This window comes from Hypanus sabinus, unplaced genomic scaffold, assembly GCF_030144855.1.
Source record: "Hypanus sabinus isolate sHypSab1 unplaced genomic scaffold, sHypSab1.hap1 scaffold_1080, whole genome shotgun sequence".
NCBI classification, from domain to species: Eukaryota; Metazoa; Chordata; class Chondrichthyes; order Myliobatiformes; family Dasyatidae; genus Hypanus; species Hypanus sabinus.
This window is the reverse complement of record NW_026779137.1, coordinates 58926-80046: the sequence shown is the minus strand read 5'-3', so window position 1 is coordinate 80046 and position 21121 is coordinate 58926. Positions and strand designations below refer to the sequence as shown.

The 21121-nt window shown below is 50.1% G+C and overlaps 1 protein-coding gene across 1 annotated transcript; it reads left to right on the top strand.

Annotated features, from left to right (window-relative positions):
- Window positions 1-1361: 1361 nt before the first annotated feature.
- LOC132386265 (uncharacterized) lies at window positions 1362-18846 on the top strand (the record flags this gene model as incomplete). The annotated part of the gene is made up of 7 exons (XM_059958540.1): window positions 1362-1815; window positions 8205-8384; window positions 11954-12025; window positions 13428-13547; window positions 16357-16458; window positions 18273-18389; window positions 18732-18846. Coding segments are annotated over exons 1-7 (773 nt in total), but the record flags the coding sequence as incomplete, so codon positions are not given.
- Window positions 18847-21121: the final 2275 nt, after the last annotated feature.

Genomic DNA, 21121 nt, shown 5'->3' with positions numbered 1-21121 from the left:
GCTCCCCCCGAACCGTCTGATCACACAGACTCGGCTGTTTAGAGATAGAGTGAAGCTCCCTCTGTACTCTCCCATCAAATAGTCCAGTTGGCAGACATTCAGAGAACCAACACATTCTCCCGAAACACTTTCCCGGGATCAGACACAGAGTCAAGATTTCAAAATACAGTCCCAGCGCATACTGATTTGGCTGGACTCTCTCTCTCTCATTCTCTCTCTCTCTCCCTCTCTGTCTCTCTCTCTCTCTCTGTCTCTCTCTCTCTCTCTCCCTCTCTCTCGCTCTCGCTCGTTCTCGCTCTCGCTCGTTCTCGCTCTCGCTCTCTCTCTCTCTCTCTCTCTCTCTCTCTCTCTCTCTCTCTCTCTCTCTCTCTCTCTCTCTCTCTCTCTCTCTCTCTTTCTCTCGTTCTCTATCCCTCTCTCGTTCTCGCTCTCTCTCTCTCTCACACACTCTCTCTCGCTCTCTCTCTCTCACTCTCTCTCGCTCTCTCTCTCTCCCTCTCTCGCTCGCTCTCTCTCTCCCTCTCTCTCTTCCCATCTCTCTCTCTCTCTCTCTCTCATCCAGACACAGACACAGCCGCGACTGCACATCTCCTCCAGCACAACCACCCCTTTATCCACTACAGTCACCCCCTTTTCCAAAGCCATTTCGAAGTGAATGGGAAGAGAGAAGGTGGGAAAGATAGGGTGGGGGACAGACAGAGGCTTAGTGAGGAGGGCAGTGAGATGGAAAAACAAAGAGAGCGAGTACAGTAAAAAGGAGAGAGCATGACAGAGGAGCGAAATTGAAGCAGGTCAGAGGCATTCATGGGTTTCAAATAGGGAGATAGTGAGGGTAAAGTGAGGGATGCAGAGAGAGAACTTGATAGACAGGTGATGGAGGATTTGTGAGAGAGCTCCTGCACTCCGTTTGCTGGGCTGACGTCACTGCTATTTTTATTTTTTTCCTGTCTGTATGTTGGCGAAGTCAGTGCCGCCTTCAATACTAATCTGAAATACTGCAAAACCCCCAGCTTATGTTTCAATGTGTGAAGAGAGTCTAACTTCAAACACCGCGCAGCGTGTGCAGGTTTCCTGTAAACTTCAATATCTAAATACATGCATTCTTTGGTAAGTTCTGCACGGTTTGAAAAGGTCAATCTGTTGTTTGTCTCTGTAGCTCGGTTACTTCGGTGGGTGTTTCTGGTCTGTCCCGGGGCCGTGTTTTCTAGAGAACAGAGGGCCTGAATAAACAGGATGTTGCGGTGGGGGATGGGGTGTTGGTTGTAAACCTCTCGGGCAGTAAATGCAACATATCCGCCCGAGAGAGGGAATAGAAGAAAAAAAGAGAGAGCTCGAGAGTGAGAAGCCAAATTGATTCCCTCCAACAATCCATCCTCTCCATTTCTACCCATCTCTCTAAATTCTCTTCCCCTTCTTGCCCTCCCCTTCTTTCCGTGATACCCCTTTCTGTCCCCTGTCACTCACGATTCTCTCCCCACCAAACCCTAACTTTCCCTCACTCTCCCTCCCTCTGTTACTACCCACTCTAACTATCTCCCACCAGCCACTCTAATCCCTCCAGACCACCCTCCTCTAACACCCTCAATCTCTCTCTCCTCCAGCACTTCCTCCCCTGGCTCTCGGCTCCTCTCTTTATCAGCTGCTCATCCGGTGGTTGTGTCGCTCGGATCTAAAGGACGACACCGGCTTTCTCTGACAACGGTTACTTCCCCTCGTTGAGCTCAGAGACGCAGAGGTTCCTCGACAGGATGGACGACAGAGAGACATACACGATTATTCAGCTCGTAAAACCAGACTCACCGTCTCCATCGAGAGGTAAGAGGGACAGAAACAGAGGGAGGGAGTTTCAATCTCTTTCTAAACCGTGGAGTTTGCGATGCGGGGTTGTGGAGTGAGATTCACTGTTTGTCTGTCCCCTGGTGCATGTGATGGGACAGTATGGATGGATCTTCACTCTGTGCCTGACCCGTGATTGTGTGATTGGACGATGTGGATGGAGATTCACTCTGTGTCTGTCCGCGGGAGTGTGTGATGGGACGGTGTGGAGGGAGCTTCACTCTGTGTCTGACTCCGGGAATGTGTGATGGGTCGGCCTGGAGGGAGATTCACTCTTTGTCTGACCCCAGGAGTGTGTGATGGGACGGGGTGGATGGAGATTCACTCTGTGTCTGACACCGGGATTGTGCGATGGGACGTTGAGGAGGGAGCATCACTCTGTGACGGACCCCGGGAGTGTGTGATGGGACGGTGTGGAGGGAGATTCACTCTGTGTCTGACACCGGGAGTGTGTGACGGGACGGTGTGCAGGGAGATTCACTCTGTGACTGACCCCGGGAGTGAGTGATGGGTTGGGGTGGAGGAGGATTCTCGTTGTGTCTGAGCCGGACAGAATGTGATAGGGCGGTGTGGACGTAGCTTCTCCATGGTCTCTGACCCCCGATATATGAAATGGGATGTAGTGGAGGGTGCTTCAGTCTGGATTGGATATATGACACATCACTCTTGCTCTTTTGAATTTATTTCAAGCAGCTTTGAAACAGAGTTAGAAACAATCTTGCTTCACCCCAGCCTTTCACACCGGCCCATCACACTTTAATGGTGCTATTGTAAAGAGAAGATTCCTCGGAACCGTCTGATCACACAGATTCGGCTGTTTAGAGATAGAGTGAAGCTCCCTCTGTACTCTCCCTTCAAACAGTCCTGTTGGCAGACATTCAGAGAACTCCAACACATTCTCCAAAACTCTTTCCCGGGATCAGACACAGAGTCAATAGTTCAAAGTACAGTCCAGCGCATACTGATTTGGCTGGACTCTCTCTCTCTCACTCTCTCTCCTCTCTCTCTCTCTCTCTCTCTCTCTCTCTCTCTCTCTCTCTCTCTCTCTCTCTCTCTCTCTCTCCTCTCTCTCTCTCTCTCTCTCTCTCCTCATCTCTCTCTCTCTCTCTCTCCCCTCTCTCTCTCTCTCTCTCTCTCTCTCTCGGGGAACGGCAGATTATGAGTTTATAAGTTTCGAACATGCGGGTGTGAATTGGGAAGATGTTACAGCAGGGAAATGTTACTACAGGCATTTGATCGATGTTTATGGATCTCTTGCAGGAGGTGAGGGTTAAATTTGTTCAGGTGAGGAAGATAAAGATTGGTAGCTTGAAGGCACGATTGTGACAAGTGCGGTGGAGAATCTAGTCAGGTGGGAAGTAAGGCAGCATACATGAGATTTAGGAAGCAAGGATCAGATCGGTCTATTGAGGTTATTGGATAGCATGAAAGGAACATAAGAAGGGGTCTGAGGAGAGCAACAAAAAGGCATGAAAAGGCCTTAAAGAGGAGGGTTAACGAAAACCCCAATCCCGAAGAGTTGTCTTCGGTATTCACCATTGGGAGGGAACTTGGTGACGGTGAGGACAATATGAGAGAGGTTGAAGTTCTGGAGCATGTTGACATTAAGGCAGTGGTGGAGTTGGAGTTGCTAAAATACATTAGGACGGATAAGTCCCCGGGGCCTGGATGGAATATTCCCCAGGATGTTCCACGAGGTGAGTGAAAAGATTTTTGCGCCTCTGGCTAGGATCTTTATGTCCTCGTTGTCCACAGGAATGGTACCGGAGGATTGGAGGGAGGCGAATGTTGTCCCCTTGTTCAAAAAAGTTAGTAGGGATAGTCCGGGTAATTGTAGACCAGTGAGGCTTATGTCTGTGGTGGGAATGCTGTTGGAAAAGATTCTTATAGATAGTATCTATGGGCATTTAGAGAATCATGGTCTGATCAGGGACAGTCAGCATCGCTTTGTGAAGGGCAGATCGTGCCTAACCAAGACTGATAGAGTTTTTTGAGGAGGTGACCAGGCATATAGATCAGGGCAATGCAGTGGATGTGATGTACATGCTTGTCGCAAAGTTCCATGCGGTAGGCGTATTCAGAAAGTCAGAAGGCATAGGATCCAGGGAGGTTTGTCCCGATGGATTCCGAATTATCTTAGGTGCAAAAAGCAGAGGATTGTGGTTCAGAGAGTAAATTCTGATTGGAAGGTTGTGTCTAGTGGAGTCCCACAAGGATCGGTTCGTGGATCTCTACTTTTTGTGATTTTTATGACGACATGGATGTGGGGGTAGAAGGGTGGGTTGGTAAGTTTGCAGACGACAAAAAGTTTGGGTGGTGTGGTAGACAGTGTAGAGGATTCCCGAAGACTGCAGAGAGACATTGATAGGATTCAGAAGTTGACTGAGAATTGGCAGATGGAGTTCAACACGGAGAAGTCTGAGGTTGTGTACGTTGGAAAGACAAACTCCAAGGCATAGTACAAACTAAATGGCAGGATACCTGTTACTGTGGAGGAGCAGAGGGATCTGGGGGTACAGGTCCAGAGAACCTGAAAATTGCCTCACAGCAGATAGGGTAGTTAAGAAAACCAGTGAATTGTAAGCTTTCATAAGTTGGGGGGTAGAGTTTAAGAGCTAATGACGCAGCTCTTTAAAACCTGGTTTGGCCACACTTGGAGTATTGTATCCAGTTCTGGTCACTTCACTAAAGGGAGGATGTGGAAGCATTTTACAGGGTACAGAGGAGATTTACGAGTATGCTGCCGGGTTTAGAGAGCACGCATCTTGATCAGAGATTAAGGGAGATAGGGCTTTACTCTCTGCAGAGAAGGAGGATGAGAGGGGACATGATAGAGGAATAGGAAATATTAAGAGGAATTGATATAGTGGGCAGCCAGCGCCTCTTCCCCAGGGCACCACTACTCAATAGGGGAGGACATGGCTTTAAGGTAAGGGGAGCAATGTTCAAATAGTGATATTAGAGTAAGGTGTTCACTCAGAGAGAGGCCGGTGCGTGGAATGCTCTGTCTGATTCAGTGGTGGACCCAGATACACTAGTGAAATTTAAGAGACTACTAGACAGAGATTTGGCGGAATTTAGGGTCGGGTTATAAGGGTCGGCAGAACATTTTCGACCAACGTCCTGTACTTCGCTGTCCTGTTTTCTGTTCTATGTTCCATAACGGCCCATCGGACACTCCAGGGGTCAGACACGGTCAAGCTCCTTGCAAACCGTTGGAGTTACTGCTGCCCACTTCTACCGGATATCGATTTCTCGCTTTTCAGCCTCTATACGTCTCTGTGTGTACAGACCGGTCGTGTGGTTTCACACCATTTCCTCACAGTGACTGGAAACTCACCACCTGTCCAAAGCCCTCTTTCCACTCCCCCACCTCCCTCTGTTCTATCTCTGGTCTCACACACACTTATTATCTCTGAGGCAGACACACTGTTGGAGACTACGCTGAAAAAAAACTACTGATTGCTGAGAGGGAGCGAGGGAGTGAAGAGAGACTCACTCTTTTTCTGACCTCGGGAGTGAGAGATTGGACGGTGTGGAAGCAACTTTACTGTCTTTAGAGCTGCTTGCATGTGCTGGGACAGTGACTTGGAAAGTTGGCGATGTGTCTGATGACAGTAATTTGCTTTAGGAAAGTGTTCTGGGAACTTCACTCTGTGTCTGCCAACAGGACTATTTGATGGGACAGTGCAGAGGGAGCTTCACTCCGACTCTAAACCGCCGAGTCTCTGTGATCGGCCGGTTCGGACGGATCTTCACGTTACAATTGACGCCTGGAATGTGCGATGGGCCTCTGTGAAAGGATCTCAATTCCTGTGTCTGTCTACCGGCGTATGTAATGGACGGTGTAGAGCGATTCACTGTTCATTGGCCCTATTTTTCCGAGCAGACGATGGGGCGAAGCAACGTTGTTCTAACTCTGTTTCAAAGCATCTTGAAATAAATTCAAAAGAGAAAGAGAAATGTTTCCTATATCCACACGAGGGTGAAGCTCCCTCCACTCAATCCGTTTTTATATTTCGAGGTTCAGAGACACAGAGAAGCTCCCTCCACACCGTCCCATCACACACTCCCGGGTTCAGACAAAGAGTGAATCTCCCTCCACACCGTCCCATCACACACTCCCGGGGTCTGACACAGAGTGAATCTCCCTCCACACCGTCCCATCACACACTACCGGGGTCAGACACAGAGTGAATCTCCTTCCACACAGTCCGATCACACACACCCGGGGTCAGACACAGAGTGAATCTCCCTCCACTCCGTCCCATCACACACTCCCGGGGTCAGATACAGAGTGAATCTCCCTCCACACCGTCCCATTACACACTCCCGGGGTCAGACACAGAGTGTATCTCCCTCCACTCCGTCTCACCACACACTCCGGGGGTCAGACACAGAGTGAATCTCACTCCACACCGTCCCATCACATACTCCCGGGGTCAGACATAGAGTGAATCTCCCTCCACGGCGTCCCATCACACATTCCTGGGGTCAGACACAGAGTGAATCTCCCTCCACACCGTTCCATCACACACACCCGGGGTCAGTCACAGACTGAATCTCCCTCCACACCGTCCCATCACACACTCCCGAGGTCAGACACAGAGTGAATCTCATTCCACAGGGTCCCAACAGACACTGCCGGGGTCAGACATAGTGTGAATCTCCCTCCACACCGTCCCATCACACACTCAGGGAATCAGACACAAAGTGAATCTCCAACCACCCCGTCCCATCACACACTCTCGGGGTCAGATACCTGGTGAGGCTCCCTCCACAGAGTCACAATGCACAATTCCGTGGTCAGACACAGAACAAAGGTCTTACACACTGTACCATCACACCCATCCGGCATCAGACGCAGGGTGAGGCTCATTACACTGCGTCCCATCACACGCACCCGGGGTCAGACACATGGTGAATCTCCCTCCACTCCGGCCCGTTACACGCTGCCGGGGTCGGACGGAGAGTGTAATTCACTCCCATACTGTCTGATCACACATTGCTGGGGTCAGGCACAGAGTGAAGCTCCCTCCTCAACGTCCCATCAAACACTCTGGGGTCAGACACAGAATGAATCCCATGCACTCCGTTGCATCACACAATCCCGGGACAGAGATATGGTGAAGCTCCTTCCACACCATCCCATCACACACTGCTTGAGGCAGACAGAGAATTTAGCTCCCTCCACACCGTCAGATCACACACCTCCGGGGTCAGCCTCATGGTCAAGCTCGTTGCAGACCGTTGGTGTTATTTCTGCTCATTTCCACCTGATATTGATTCTCGATAGTGAGCTTCTCTACGACTCTGCGTATTCAGGCCGGTCGTGTGGTTTCACATCCCTTTCTCCCAGTGACTGACAACTCACCACTCCTCCACAGCCGTCACTCTCCTCCCCCTCCTTCCTCAGTTCTACCTCTGGTCTCAAGCACACTTATTATCTCTGAGACAGACACACTGCTGGACACTACACGAACGCTGGTGTGCTGGTGATTGGTGAGACGGTAGAGAGGGAGTGAATAGGGAGAATCGCTCTGTTTCTGATTCCGTTATTGTATAATCGGACTGTGAGGCGGCAGATTCACTGTGTCTGACCACGGGATGTGTGATGGGCCGTGGTGCAGGGGGCCGCACTGATGTTTGACACCGGGAGTGTTTGTGCCCAGGGCGCAACCTCTCTCTCTCTCTCTTTCTCTCTCACACACAAACACACACACACACACACACACACACACACACACACATACATACGGCACATCGCCTCCCACATCACCACTCCCTTAGCCACTTCTCTCAACCCCAGTTCAGAAAACTTCATTTCCTTTCACTTCTCCCCTTTACTTTCTGTGGAGGATGTAACTAACACCCACTATCCAGTGGACCTCGACTTTCCCGGGAATCCACACAAGGTCCGGGCACATTTCAGTCCGGTAAAGTTTACTTTGAGCGGGAGAGAGTGGAGCAGAGAGGGTGGGAAGACAAAAGGAGAAGTTTCCTGAGGACGGCAGTGAGATAGAAATGCAGAGGAGAGAATGGGAGCGGTTTAAAAAGGAGAGCTGGTGAGATGTGCGAAAATGAATCTCTCCACCATCCCCCCTCTCTACCCCTCTCTCTCCATTCTCTCCCAGTCCTTGCCCTCCCCTTCTTTCAGTGATACCCCTTTCTGACCACTTTAAATCACGACTGTCTTTCCACCAAACCCTAACCTTCCCCTCACTCCCTCCTCCCTCCTTCTGTTTCTCCCCACTCTCACTAATCTTTCCCTTGCCAATCTCATCGGTCCAGACCACCCCCGCTCAGAGCCTGAATGCCCTTTTCCTGCAGCACTTCCTCCCCCTGCTCTCTGATCCTGTTTTTATCAGCTGCTCAACTGGAGATTGTTTGTGTCGCTCTGATGCACATGTCAGCACAGGCTTCCTCTGTCAACGGTTCCTTCCCCTCGCTGAGCTCAGAAACGCAGAGAATCCTCGACAGGATGGACGACAGCGGGGCTTTCAAGAATGTGAAGTTTACAGAAACTGACTCACCGTCTCCATCGGGAGGTGAGTGTGGCCGAGACGAAGCGAGGGAGATTGAATCTCTTTCTAACCCGGGGAGTGTGTGATGGTGGTTTGTGGAGGGAGATTCACTCTGTCTCAAACCCCCGGGAGTATGTGGTGGGACGGTGTGGAGAGAGTTTCACTCTGTGTCTGACCCCGGGAGTGTGAGATGGGACGGTGATGAGGGAGATTCACTCTGTCTCTGACCCCGGGAGTGTGTGATGGGACGGTGTGGAGGGAGATTCACTCTGTGTCTGATCCCGAGAGTGTGGGATGAGAACGTGTGGAGGGAGATTCACTCTGTGTCTGACCCCGGGAGTGTGTGATGCGACGGTATGGAGGTGATTCACGCTGTGTCTCTCCCCCGTGAGTGTGTGATAGGACGGCGTGGCGGGAGTTTCACTCTGTGTCTGACTCCGGGAGTGTGTGATGGGACGGTGTGCAGGGAGATTCTCCCTCTGTCTGACAGCGGGAATGTGTGAAGGGACGGAGTGGAGGTAGATAGAAACATCGGAAACCTACAGAACAATGCAGGCCCTTCGGCCCACCAACTTGGGCCGAATACGCCTGCTTTAGAAATTACTCGATTTACCTATAGCCCTCTATTTTTCTAAGTTCCAAGTACCTATCCAAAAGCACCTGAAAAAGACGCTATCGTATCCGCCTCCACCACCATTGCCGTCAGAACATTCCACACACTTACCACTCTTTCGTAATAAGATTACCCGCGATGTCATTTTTAAAAATGCATAGTTATATGGACAGGAGAGGAATGGAGAGTTATGGGCTGAGTGCAGGTAGGTGGGACTAGGTGAGAGTAAGCGTTCGGCATGGACTGGGTGGCCGAGATGGCCTGTTTCCGTGCTGTGATTGTTATATGGTTATATGGTCTCTTCTATACCTACTCTCCAGCTTCTTAAACCTTTGTCCTCTTGTGGCAACCATTTCATCACTGGGAAAAAGCCTTTGACAATGCACACGATCAATGCCTTTCATCATCTTATACACCTCTATCAGGTCACCTCCCATCCTTCAATTCTCCTAGGAAAAGAGGCGGAACACCTCCCTCTGCAACTGGATCCTAGACTTCCTGACTGGGAGATCTCAGTCAGACCGGATCGGGACCAGCGTCTCCAACACCATCACACTGAGCTCGGGGGCTCCCCAGGGCTGCAACACACAGCTCGAACCATATCATAAAGTTCGCCGATGACACCACCGCGGTCGGTCTCTGCAGCAAGAACGACCAGTCAGCTTACAGAGTGGATGTGGAGCGGCTAACGGACTGGTGCAGAGCCAACAACCTGACTCTTAATGTGAACAAAAGAGATGAGGTGTTTGCTGACTTCAGGAGGGCACGGAGGGACCACTCCCCGCTGAAAATCGTCGGCTCCTTGGTAGAGATCGTAAAGAGCACCACATTCCTTGGTGCTCACCTGGCGGGGAATCTCCCCTGGTCCCTCAACTCTACCTTCAAATCACAGAAAGCCCAGCAGCGTCGCTACTTTCTGCGAAGTCTGGGGAAAGTTCATCCCCCACCCCCATCCTCATCACATTCTACAGGGGTTGTATTGAGAACATCCTAAGCAACTGCATGACTACCTGGTTCGGCAATTGCACCGTCTCGGATCGCAAGGCCCTGCGGCGGATAGTGAGGTCAGCCGAGAAGATCATCGGGGTCTCTCCTCCCGCCATCACGGACATTTACACTGCACGCTGCTTCCGCAAAGGGAACAGCATTATGGAGGATCCCATACGCCCCTCACTTCTCCCTGCTGCCGTCTGGGAAAAGGCTCCGAAGCATTCGGGCTCTCACGACCAGACTGTGTAACTGCTTCTTCCCCCGAGCTATCTGACTCCTCAATACCCGAAGCCTGGACTGACATTTTGCCCTAATGTCCTGTTTAATATTTATTGTAATGCCTGCACTCTTTTTGCGCACTTTTTGCAGTCCAGTGTGGGGTCTGCAGTCTAGTGCAGCTTCTCTGTGTTTGTTTTTTACGTTGTTCAGTCTAGTTTTTGTACTGTGTCGTGCAAACCATGGTCCTGAAAAACATTGGTCTCATGTTTACTATGTACTGTACCAGCAGTTATGGTCGATATGACACTAAAAGTGTCTGACTTGACTTGACTAAACCTATGCACATAACGCATGCTCCCAATCCAGGCAACATCATTGTAATTCTCCACTGCACTATCTCTATGCTTTCCAGACTCTTCCTGTAGCGAGCCGAACATAACTGAACACAATACTTCAAGGTGTGTCTGACAAGGGTCCTTTGTAGCTGCAACATTTCCTCTTTAATCCTAAATTCAATTCCACGAATGATGAAGTTCAATACATCATTCGCCTTCTTAACCACAGAGTCAACATTCTCAGATGTTTTGAGCATCCTATGGACTCGAACCGCACGATCGCTCTGAACCTCCACACTGCCAAGTGTCTTAACATTAATACTATAGTTTGCCATCATATTTGACTTACCAAAATTAACCACTTCACACTTATCTGCGTTCAACTATATCTGCCACTTCTCAGCCCAGCTTTGCATCCTATCAATGTCCCGCGTTTACATCTAACAGGCCTCCATACCATCCACAACATTTCCAACCTTTTGTCATCAGCAAACATACTAACGCATCCCTCCACTTCTTCATCCAGGTCATTTATAACCATCAATACAGAGTAAGGGTCCTTGAGACACTCCACTGGGGATCTACCTCAATGCAGAAGATGACACGCCAACAGCCACTCCGTGCCTTCTTTGGGCAAGTCAGCTCTGGATCCACAAAGTAATGTCACCTTGGATCCTATGCCTCCTTACTTTCACAATAAGGCTTCCATGGGATACCTTATCAAATGTCTTTTTTTATCCGTTACACTACATCTAGTGCTCTTCCTTCATCAATGCGTTTAGTCACATCCTCAAAAAGTCAAAACATCCAGCGACGGTGTGGATGGAGCTTCACTCTCTGTCTGACCGCGGGACTGTGTAATGGAACGGAGTGGAGGGAGCCTCACCCTGCTTCTGACAGCGGGAGTGTGTGATGGGTCAGTGTGGAGGGAGATTCACTCTGTGTCGGAACCGGGAGTGTGTGATGGGACGGTGTGGAGGAAGATTCGCTCTGTTTCTGACCCCGGGTGGGTGTGATGGGACGGTGTGGAGGGAGATTCACTCAGTTTCTGACCCCGGGATTGTGTGATGGGACGGTGTGGAGGAAGATTCGCTCTGTTTCTGACCCCGGGAGTGTGTGACGGGACGGGGTGGAGGGAGATTCGCTCTGTTTCTGACCCCGGGAGTGTGTGATGAGACGGTGTGGATGAGCTTCACTCAGTGTCTGACCACGGGAGTGTGTGACGAGACGGTTGTGGAGGGGGATTCACTGTGTCTAACACCGGGAGTATGTGATGGGTCAGTTTGGAGAAAGATTCACTCTGTGTCTGACCCCGGGAGTGTGTGATGGGACGGTGTGGAGGAAGCTTCACTCTGTATCTGACCCCGGGAGTGTGTGACGAGACGGTTGTGGAGGGAGCCTTACCTTGTTTCTGACTCTCACTGTTCTGCTCCCAGATGAACCTGACGTATCGTATGTGGAACTTCATTTCAAGACCCTCTCTGTTCCTCGGGTCCGGACAAATGGAGGTCAGTTTCAGTTTGCTGATTTGACTCTGCTCAGCTGATGTGTCTCTTCCTGTCGAGAATTCTCATCGCAAGCGCACTGTTAACCCTATTTTTTCCCTGCGAGACAAAAAGTCAGAGACAATGCGTGAGAGACTGGATGAGATACCACTTTTACCGGAGTGTCGGTGTGCAGGGAGCGCTCTGGGAAAGGTCGGAGTGGAGGCGGAGCAACAGGCGGGGCGGTAGAGATGGAGGCCTGTGGAACGGGATGAGGAGTTTCTCTGGGTGGGCTCGATGCAGCGAATGCCATGAGATTTTTTGTGTGGCGTGAGTACGATGATGGGGGGTTAAAATGGGGGCGCTGAGGAGGGAGCGCTGTGTGGTTGGGGGACCTGGTGAGAGAGCCGTGAGTGCTGTGGCATGGCCGGTGAGCAGGAAGCACCCTGGGAGGAGTGGCGAGGTGGGAGGACAGAGGAAGGGTCAGTGAGGAACGTCAACTTTGTAAAAAGAGTGTACAACACTCTCCAATTTCTAAACCCACTGGCTCATCACTCTTTCTCCTTTCTCTCCACTGCCTCCCTTTTCTCCGCCATCTCTCACACGTTAATCCTCTCTCATCCTATTTTCTTCCTCTCTGGCCGACTTTTTCCTTTTCTCTCACACCCTCTCCCCTTTCCCAACCCTTCTCTCCATCTTTTCCACATCTCTCCCCTTCTACGGCACCTGCTCACTCTGTTGCCATTTCCCCTGTATCTACTTCTCTTTCTTCACTCTCCCCTTTCCCACACTCTCTACTCTCTCTTTCACACTCCTCCTCTCGCTGTACTCTTTCCCTCACTCCTTTCACATCTCCCCTCCACTTTCGCTCCTTCCTATATCAGTCTGTCTCCCCGTTCACCCGCATTCGCTCCCCAATTTTACGATCAAATCCGCCTCCGCACCCTTTCCCCCTTCTGTATTCACCCGGCCTTTCTCTCCCTCACGCTCTCTCCTCTCTCTTAACCCTCTCTTTAATTGCTCTCCCTTTCTCTCTCGCTCTCTTTGTCTCGCATCCATCTACCTTCCAAATTTCTAGACCCAATCCCCACTATCACCTTCTCTATAGCTACCCGTTTCACCACTCTCACTCCCCTACAGGCATATCCTCGCTCTCTTGTCTTTCCCCTTCTTTCGCCCCCACTCACTTCCATTTTCTCGCCCACCGCTCACTCTCACTCCACTTATCATTGTCATCCTCACTCGCCTGCTCTGACTCCCCTGCTCTTTTCCCTCACTTGCACCTCTGTCTCACTTCCAATCCCTGACTCTCAGCCCTCTGTTTCCGCCCTCTATCTTCTTTTCTCTCTGTCCTCACCTCTCTCCCATTATTTACAGGTCTCCCCTCCTATTTTTCTCTCTCTCATTCTCTCGCTGTCATCCACAGACAGTCTGACCTCCACCTACTCAGAGCTGAAATTTCGGAAAGACGAACCCCTCATCGATGAGGGTTTGGCTCCTCCCATTGCCTCAGGACCCGGCGAGCTGCTCATCACTGCACAGACAGGTCAGAGTTCACAGTACCGACGCCATTCTGAAGGGGTCACGTGTCAAATCCCAGGTGTCCATGTTTCTAATACATCTGCCTCTACCACTACCACTGGCAGTTTGTGCCATGGACTGACCACCATCTGGGTAACAGAGGGTTGTTAATCGGTTCCACAATTGAATGTGTTTCCATGTTTCTCCTCTCAACTTAGACCTGGCAGCTCTGGCCCTCGATTCTCCAAGACGAGAGAAAATGGCTCTGCATATTCACTCTGTCTCTGCACCTCGTGATTTTAAATACCTCTGAATCTTCACCCCTGCACTCCAAGGAATATCGTCCGAACCTTCCTGACCTCTCTCTGTCACTCCCTCCATCGAGTCCCGAGAGTATTTTTGTAAATCTCCATCTGCAATCTTTCCACTTCAATTCATTACAAATGCCCCCCCCCCCCTCGTAATACTGATGAGCACCTTGATTGTCTAATTTACTGAGCACGTGATTACATTCACTAAGCACCTCGTGTCCACACCGGCGAACTCACCCTGACCTTCCATGCACGGTCAGAGAACTGAGAATATATCATCAGTTAAAAAGGAGTTCCTGCTGCTGCTCACGTGGTTCCTTGTGAAGGGTAGGTCGTGCCTCACGAGCCTAATTGAGTTTTTTTGAAGAGGTAACAAAATAATTTGACGAGGGTAGGGCGGTAGATGTGCCCTACACATATTTAGTAAGGCACTTGACAAAAGCCCCACGACAGACTCATCCAGACAGTCATGAGGCATTGGATCAGTGGAACCTTGGCTGTTCGGATTTTTTTTTTTAAAACGGCTTACAGGAAGAAAGCAGAGGGTAGTTGTGGAAGGAAAGTTTTCTCCCTGGAGGTCGGTGACTAATGGAGAGCCGGAATAATCTGACCTGGGACCCCTGCTATTTGTGATTTCTATAAATCTCCTAGATGAAGAGGCGGAAGGTAGGGTGCGTAAGTTTGCGGATGACTCGGAGATTGGAGGAGTTGTGGATGGAGCTGTAGGTTGTCGTTGGTTACAGAGAGTATAGACAGGATGCAAAGTTGGGCAGAGAAATGGCAGATGGTGTTCTATCCCGATAAGTGTGAGGTGATGCATTTTGGAAAGAGAAACCAGAACGCTGAGTATAGGGTTAATGGTCGGTTACATAGGAGCGTCAATGAACAGCGGGATCTTGGGGTTCAAATCCAGACATTCGTCAAGGTCGCAGCGTAGTTAAGAAGGCCTATGAGATGCAGGGGTTCGTTAACAGGGTGAATTGAGTTCAAGAGAAGAGAGGTCATGTTGCAAAACTACAATCCTCTGGTGAAACCACACTTGTGTTGAATTCTGGTCACCTCATTATAGGAAGGATGTGGAAGCTGTGGAGTGGGTGCAGAAGAGAATTACCAGGATGTTGTCTGGATTAGAAAACAAGTTTTATGAGGGAATGAGCAGAGCTGTGAATTTTCTCTCTGTAGCGCAGAAGGATGACGGGACTATAGAGGTCTACAAGCTTATGAGAGGGATAGACAGGGTGGATAGTCAGTTGCTTTTTCCCAGGTCACGAATAGCAAACACCCGAGGGCATATGTACAAAGTTAAGAGAGGCAAGTTTCGGGGAGACATCAGTGGTAAGGTATTTTTTATTCAAAGATTTGTGGATGCCTGGAATGGTGGCGGAGCCAAAAACATTAGGTGTATTTTAAAGCCTCTTGGACAACCACATGGATGAACGAAAAATAGATGGTTACGCGGTATTGTGGGTTCAGTACTCTTCTTAAGGAATATATGAGTTGGCACAATATCGAGAACTGAAGGGCCTGTACTGTGCTGTAATGTTCTAGTTTCTAGGGTCTGGTATCCCAGTACACAATGCCGGGGTCAGACACAGAGATAATCTCCCTCCCTCTCTCCGCTGTGCTGTAGTGTCCCAGTTTCTAGGGTCTAGTATCCTAGTACACAATGCCGGGTTCAGACACAGAGCTAAGCTCCCTCCCACTCTCCGCTGTGCTGTAGTGTTCTAATGTTCCTGTGTTCTCGTGTCTACTGCTCTGTCCCCGTCAGACTTTCTTGGTTCCTCTGTCAGCTAGGCATGTTCCTGTGTGTCAGGAAAGGGGGTCGGAAGGACCCAAATGCAGGACGCAGACACTGAAATACCAGGGGGAGGAAACGATGAGAATGCCATGGCATTTAAGGGTTAATGCAGGCGGGGCTGGATCCAAGAGTTCAGACGAGGCAGGGAGGCCCGAGAAGCTCACAGTTCGGGGCAAGCAGGCAGGCCGAAGAATCCCACAGTTCGGGGCAGGCAGGCAGGTAGGCAGATCCCACAGTTCCGGGATGGCAGGCAGGCAGATTCCTCATTGCGGGGCGCATGGATCCCAGGCCTCCCTATCCACCTCTACCTCTCCCCCATGCTCTATCCCGTCGCTCTTTCCACTCTCTCACATTATCTGCCGCATCCCTCCCAAAGCTCCCCGCAGACTCTGCCTTCTCAATCACCCTCTCTTTCGCTCTGTCTCTCACTTTTCATTCCCCTCTCACTGTTCCCGTCTTTTGCATTCTCCCCTCCCCCACTGTCTCTCACTCTCTCCCCTTTTTCAAATCTTTCTCTATCCCTATTGGTCTCCAATTTTCCCGCCCATCGCCACATCGCTCTCTATCGCTTTCCTCTCTCTCTCTCTCTCTCTCTCTCTCTCTCTCTCTCTCTCTCTCTCTCTCTCTCTCTCTCTCTCTCTCTCTCTCTCTCTCTCTCTCTCTCTCTCTCTCTCTCTCTCTCTGCGATTCTCTCCCTTATCTGTCTGTCCCATTCTCTCTCCCAGATTCACAGCATAACTTTCGGAAGGTCGAACCCCTCATCAATGAGGACGAGGATCCTCCTATTTCCCCGGGACCCGGAGGGATGCCAACTGCTGCACAAACAGGTCAGAGTTCACAGCAGTGACGCCGTTCTGGTAGCGTCAGGTGTCATTCGCCCAAGATTTTCAAATTTCTAATTCATCTGCCTCGACCACTTCTCTGCGAGCTCGTTCCACCTCTTGTCTGTGATGTGTATAAATGATCGGGATGAAATTGGAGATGGTTGCGTAGGGTAGTTGCACAGGAAACAAAGATGGGTGCTCTTGTGGATCATTTTCCACAAAATCCGGCAAAAATTTGTCAAAGGTGTCAGTCACAGATCCGGTTGGAGAATGGAAGAGTTTAGCCCGTCTTGTATCCGATGTGTGAAAAAAAAATCAAAGCGGATAGACAATAATGCAACTGTGAAAAATAATAAACTGAATCCAGACGGCCAATTCCCCGTGTGTTCCATGTATCATAATCTTGTGGATAAGCCTCCTCTGAGGGAATTAGTCAAACTTCCAAATGAATTTCACGGAGACAACACCCACGACTCCAAATTAGTCAATCGCATAGGAGAGAGGAAAACAACTCTGGAATCAGTCAGACACTTCTCAGCGTATGCCGAGTCAAGGAATTTGGACTCTTAACGATTACGGCAGGAAGTAACTGAGGGGGAAAGGTAGGGGGGGTCTTCGTGGTGGAAGGAGAAACCGCGGTTGGTGGGTGAAAGGGACTCCAAGTTGTGGACACGCTGACTTCACCCGCACACTGAATGTGTGTCCATGATTTTGACTACATGATTAAATCTCCTGGACCTTATGGAATACACCTTTGGTCTCTGAAGAAAGTAGGCGGAGAGATGGCGGAGGCATCAATAGCTGCACAGGGGTCGGTGTTGGGACCGCTGTTTATTGACATGTCTCCCAATGATTTGGACCTTGGGATTCATGGTTTTGTGGCCAAATTTGCCGATGATGCAGAGATTTGTGGAGGAGCGGGTAGTGCTGAGGAAACAGAGAGCCCAAAGAGACTCTTAGAAAGTCTCGGCGAATGGGCATAGATGTGGCAAATGAAATACAATGTTGGAAAATATATGGTGATACCATTTGGTGGATGAAATAAACAAGCAGAATATCATTTAGATGTTTAACGAATTCGAAATGCAGAGATGCAAAGGGACTTGGGAGTACTTGTGCAAGATACCCTCAAGGTTAACGTCCAGGTTCAGTCAGTGCTGAAGAAATGGAATGAAATGTTGACATTCATTTCTATAGGTATTGACTATAAAATAAGGGATGTGATGTTGAAGCAGCAAAAGGCACTCGTGACAACACACTTAGTGTTATTGTGTGAAGTTTTGCTCTCCTTATGTACACTAACATTAGAGAGGGTTCAGAGATGATTCGCGAGAATGAGAGGGTTGCTCTGTGAGGAATATCTGGCAGATCCTCGGTTGTATTCCTTGGAGATCAGGAGAATGAGGAAGGGAGGGGGGGGGGGTCTCATAGAAACGTTCCGAATGTTGAAAGGCCTGAACAGATTAGCTGCGGAAATGTTATTTCCCATGGTAAGGGATTCTCGGACAAGTGGGCGCAACTTTATGATTGGAGGACGTCCTTTTAAAACAGATGCGGATAGATTACTTCAGTCAGAGAATGGCAAATCTGTGGAATTAGTTAACAACAGCAGATTTGAAAGCTAAGTCATTGGGTGCGCATAAAGCAGATATAGATATGTTCTTGACTAGCCAAAGTCTCAAAGGATATGGTTAGAAGACAGGGGAGTGTGGATGACTGGAATAATTGGTTCTGCCCTTGATTGAATCGCGGGCAGACTGGATGGCCCGAATGGCCTCCTTCTGCTATTATACCTTATGGTCTCATGGCATTTTCAGCTGCGCAAGAAAAGGAGAGGAAAGTGAAGATCGGAAATAGACCGTACCGTGTGATCTGCCTACTCTGCCTCGTTACATCCGCCCTCATCGTGACAGTGGTCGGTCTCTCGATCCATGGTGAGTGGAACCGGCTCCGCGTGGAGTCAGACTGTAAATAAATAGAGTGGAATAAATTGTTATTGGAAAACACTATAGTGACACCGACACGTCCCTTCACCGTAACACCGATTAAAATCCATCACCATAACACGGTCACATCCCTAACCGTGATAAAAAACACTCTTTCGACGCACATCTTTCACTGTGACAATGTTCACCGTGACACTGACACACACTCTCTGTGACCCGTTCGGAAGCGTGACGCTGACTCACGTGTCACTGTGACACATGGCGCTCCACACCGTGACAGAGACACAGAAGTCACTGTAAATGCTAAACATGCTTGACCAATTCTCTCAGTGTCACAGATTCGTCAGTCTAAGGTCACCTCCGACCGAAACTACCATGAGTTGAACTCAACCCTTCAGTCCGAGCTTTCTGCCCTCAACTCTAACCTGTCCGATCTTAAACGAAGGCACAGGGATCTCCGTCACCAGTTCACTGAGATGGAAACGAAGTACAGATCTGTCAACGAAACCAAGGATCGAATCTGTGAATTGTTGAACAGCAGCAGAGGTGAGGCATTATCATCCTCTTTCACCCGCTCCTCATCGCAAGGCAGGCATGGCGGGAGGAAATATCACTCTGTAGTTGACATCAGGATTGTGTCATGCGATGGTATGGAGGGTGATTCACTCTGTGTTTGATCAGGTGAGGGTGTGATGGGGCTGCGTGAAGGAAGTTTCACTCTATCACTGAATCCAGGAGAGAGTGATGGGACGTTGTTTAGGTGGATTCACTCTGTGTCTGACCATGGACTTGTGAAACGTAACATTACAGTTTCACTTTATGTCTCACTCCGGGAATGTCCGATGGGATGGTGTGGATCAAGATTTACTCCTTTGTCTGACAGCGGGAGTGTATTGGGACAAAGCAAAGGGACGTTCATTCCATATGACACCACACTGTAAGATTGGATGTTGTGAAGGGAGTCTGACCCGGGAGTGTGTGATGGGACGGTGTGGAGGTAGATTCACTCTGTGTCTGATGCCGGGTGTGTGCGATGGGACGGTGTGGAGGAAGCTTCACTCTGTGTCTGACTCTTTGAGAGTGTGATAGGACGGTGCAGAGGGAGATTCACTCTGTGTCTGATGCCGGGTGTGTGCGATGAGACGGTGCAGAGGGAGATTCACTCTGTGTCTGATGCCGGGTGTGTGCGATGAGACGGTGTGGAGGGAGATTCACTCTGTGTCTGATGCCGGGTGTGTGCGATGAGACAGTGTGGAGGGAGATTCACTCTGTGTCTGATGCCGGGAGTGTGTGATAGGACAGTGCAGAGGGAGATTCACTCTGTGTCTGATGCCGGGTGTGTGTGATAGGACAGTGCAGAGGGAGATTCACTCTGTGTCTGACCCCGGGAGTGTGTGATAGGACAGTGCAGAGGGAGATTCACTCTGTGTCTGATGCCGGGTGTGTGCGATGAGACAGTGTGGAGGGAGATTCACTCTGTGTCTGATGCCGGGTGTGTGTGATAGGACGGTGCAGAGGGAGATTCACTCTGTGTCTGATGCCGGGTGTGTGCGATGAGACAGTGTGGAGGGAGATTCACCCTGTGTCTGATGCCGGGTGTGTGTGATAGGACAGTGTGGAGGGAGATTCACTCTGTGTCTGATGCCGGGTGTGTGCGATGAGACAGTGTGGAGGGAGATTCACTCTGTGTCTGATGCCGGGTGTGTGCGATGAGACAGTGTGGAGGGAGATTCACTCTGTGTCTGACCTCGGGACCGTCTGATGGGACGGTGCAGAGGGAGATTCACTCTGTGTCTGACACTGGGAGGGTGTGATAGGACAGTGTGGAGGGAGATTCACTCTGTGTCTGACCTCGGGACCGTCTGATGGGACGGTGCAGAGGGAGATTCACTCTGTGTCTGACACTGGGAGTGTGTGATGGGACGATTTGCAGGGAGATTCACTCTGTGTCTGACCGCGGGAGTGTGTGATGGGACGGTGTGGAGGGAGATTCACTCTGTGTCTGACCCCGGGAGTGTGTGATGGGACGGTGCAGAGGGAGATTCACTCTGTGTCTGATGCCGGGTGTGTGCGATGAGACAGTGTGGAGGGAGATTCACTCTGTGTATGATGCCGGGTGTGTGCGATGAGACAGTGTGGAAGGAGTAAAACCCAGAATCCGACACGGAAGAGTGTGACAGGACGGTGTGCAGGAAATTTCTCTCCAATTCTGACCGCTGGAAATTGTGATGAGGCCATGGGGAGAGAGATTCACTCTGGGTCTGATCCAGGCAGTGCGTGATGAGGCTTTAGAGAGAGCTAAACTCTATGTCTTACGCCGGGAATGTGTGATGGGACACTGTGCACGGGAGCTTAACTCCTCGTCTGACAACGGGAGTGTATGAAAGGCAGTGTGCAGGGAGCTTCACTCCACGTCTGACGACTGAAATGCGTGATGGGTCAGTGGAGAGAGAAATTCAGTCTGCGTCTGAGTATGTTTGTGTGTGATCGGATGGTGTTCAGAGAGCATAAATGTGTGTCTCACCCCGTCTGTGTCTGCTACAACTCTGCGTTTGATACAGTGTGCCTGTGATGGGAAGCAATGGCGCCACAGGGGGCTGGATGAGTGCGTTTCGGTGGGCGTGGGAGTGATTATGTGTGATTCTGACACCGTGAACAAAGACGCGTGCCTGGATGGTGTTCCGCTCTGTTTCTGATACCGGTGTTGTGTGATGGGACGG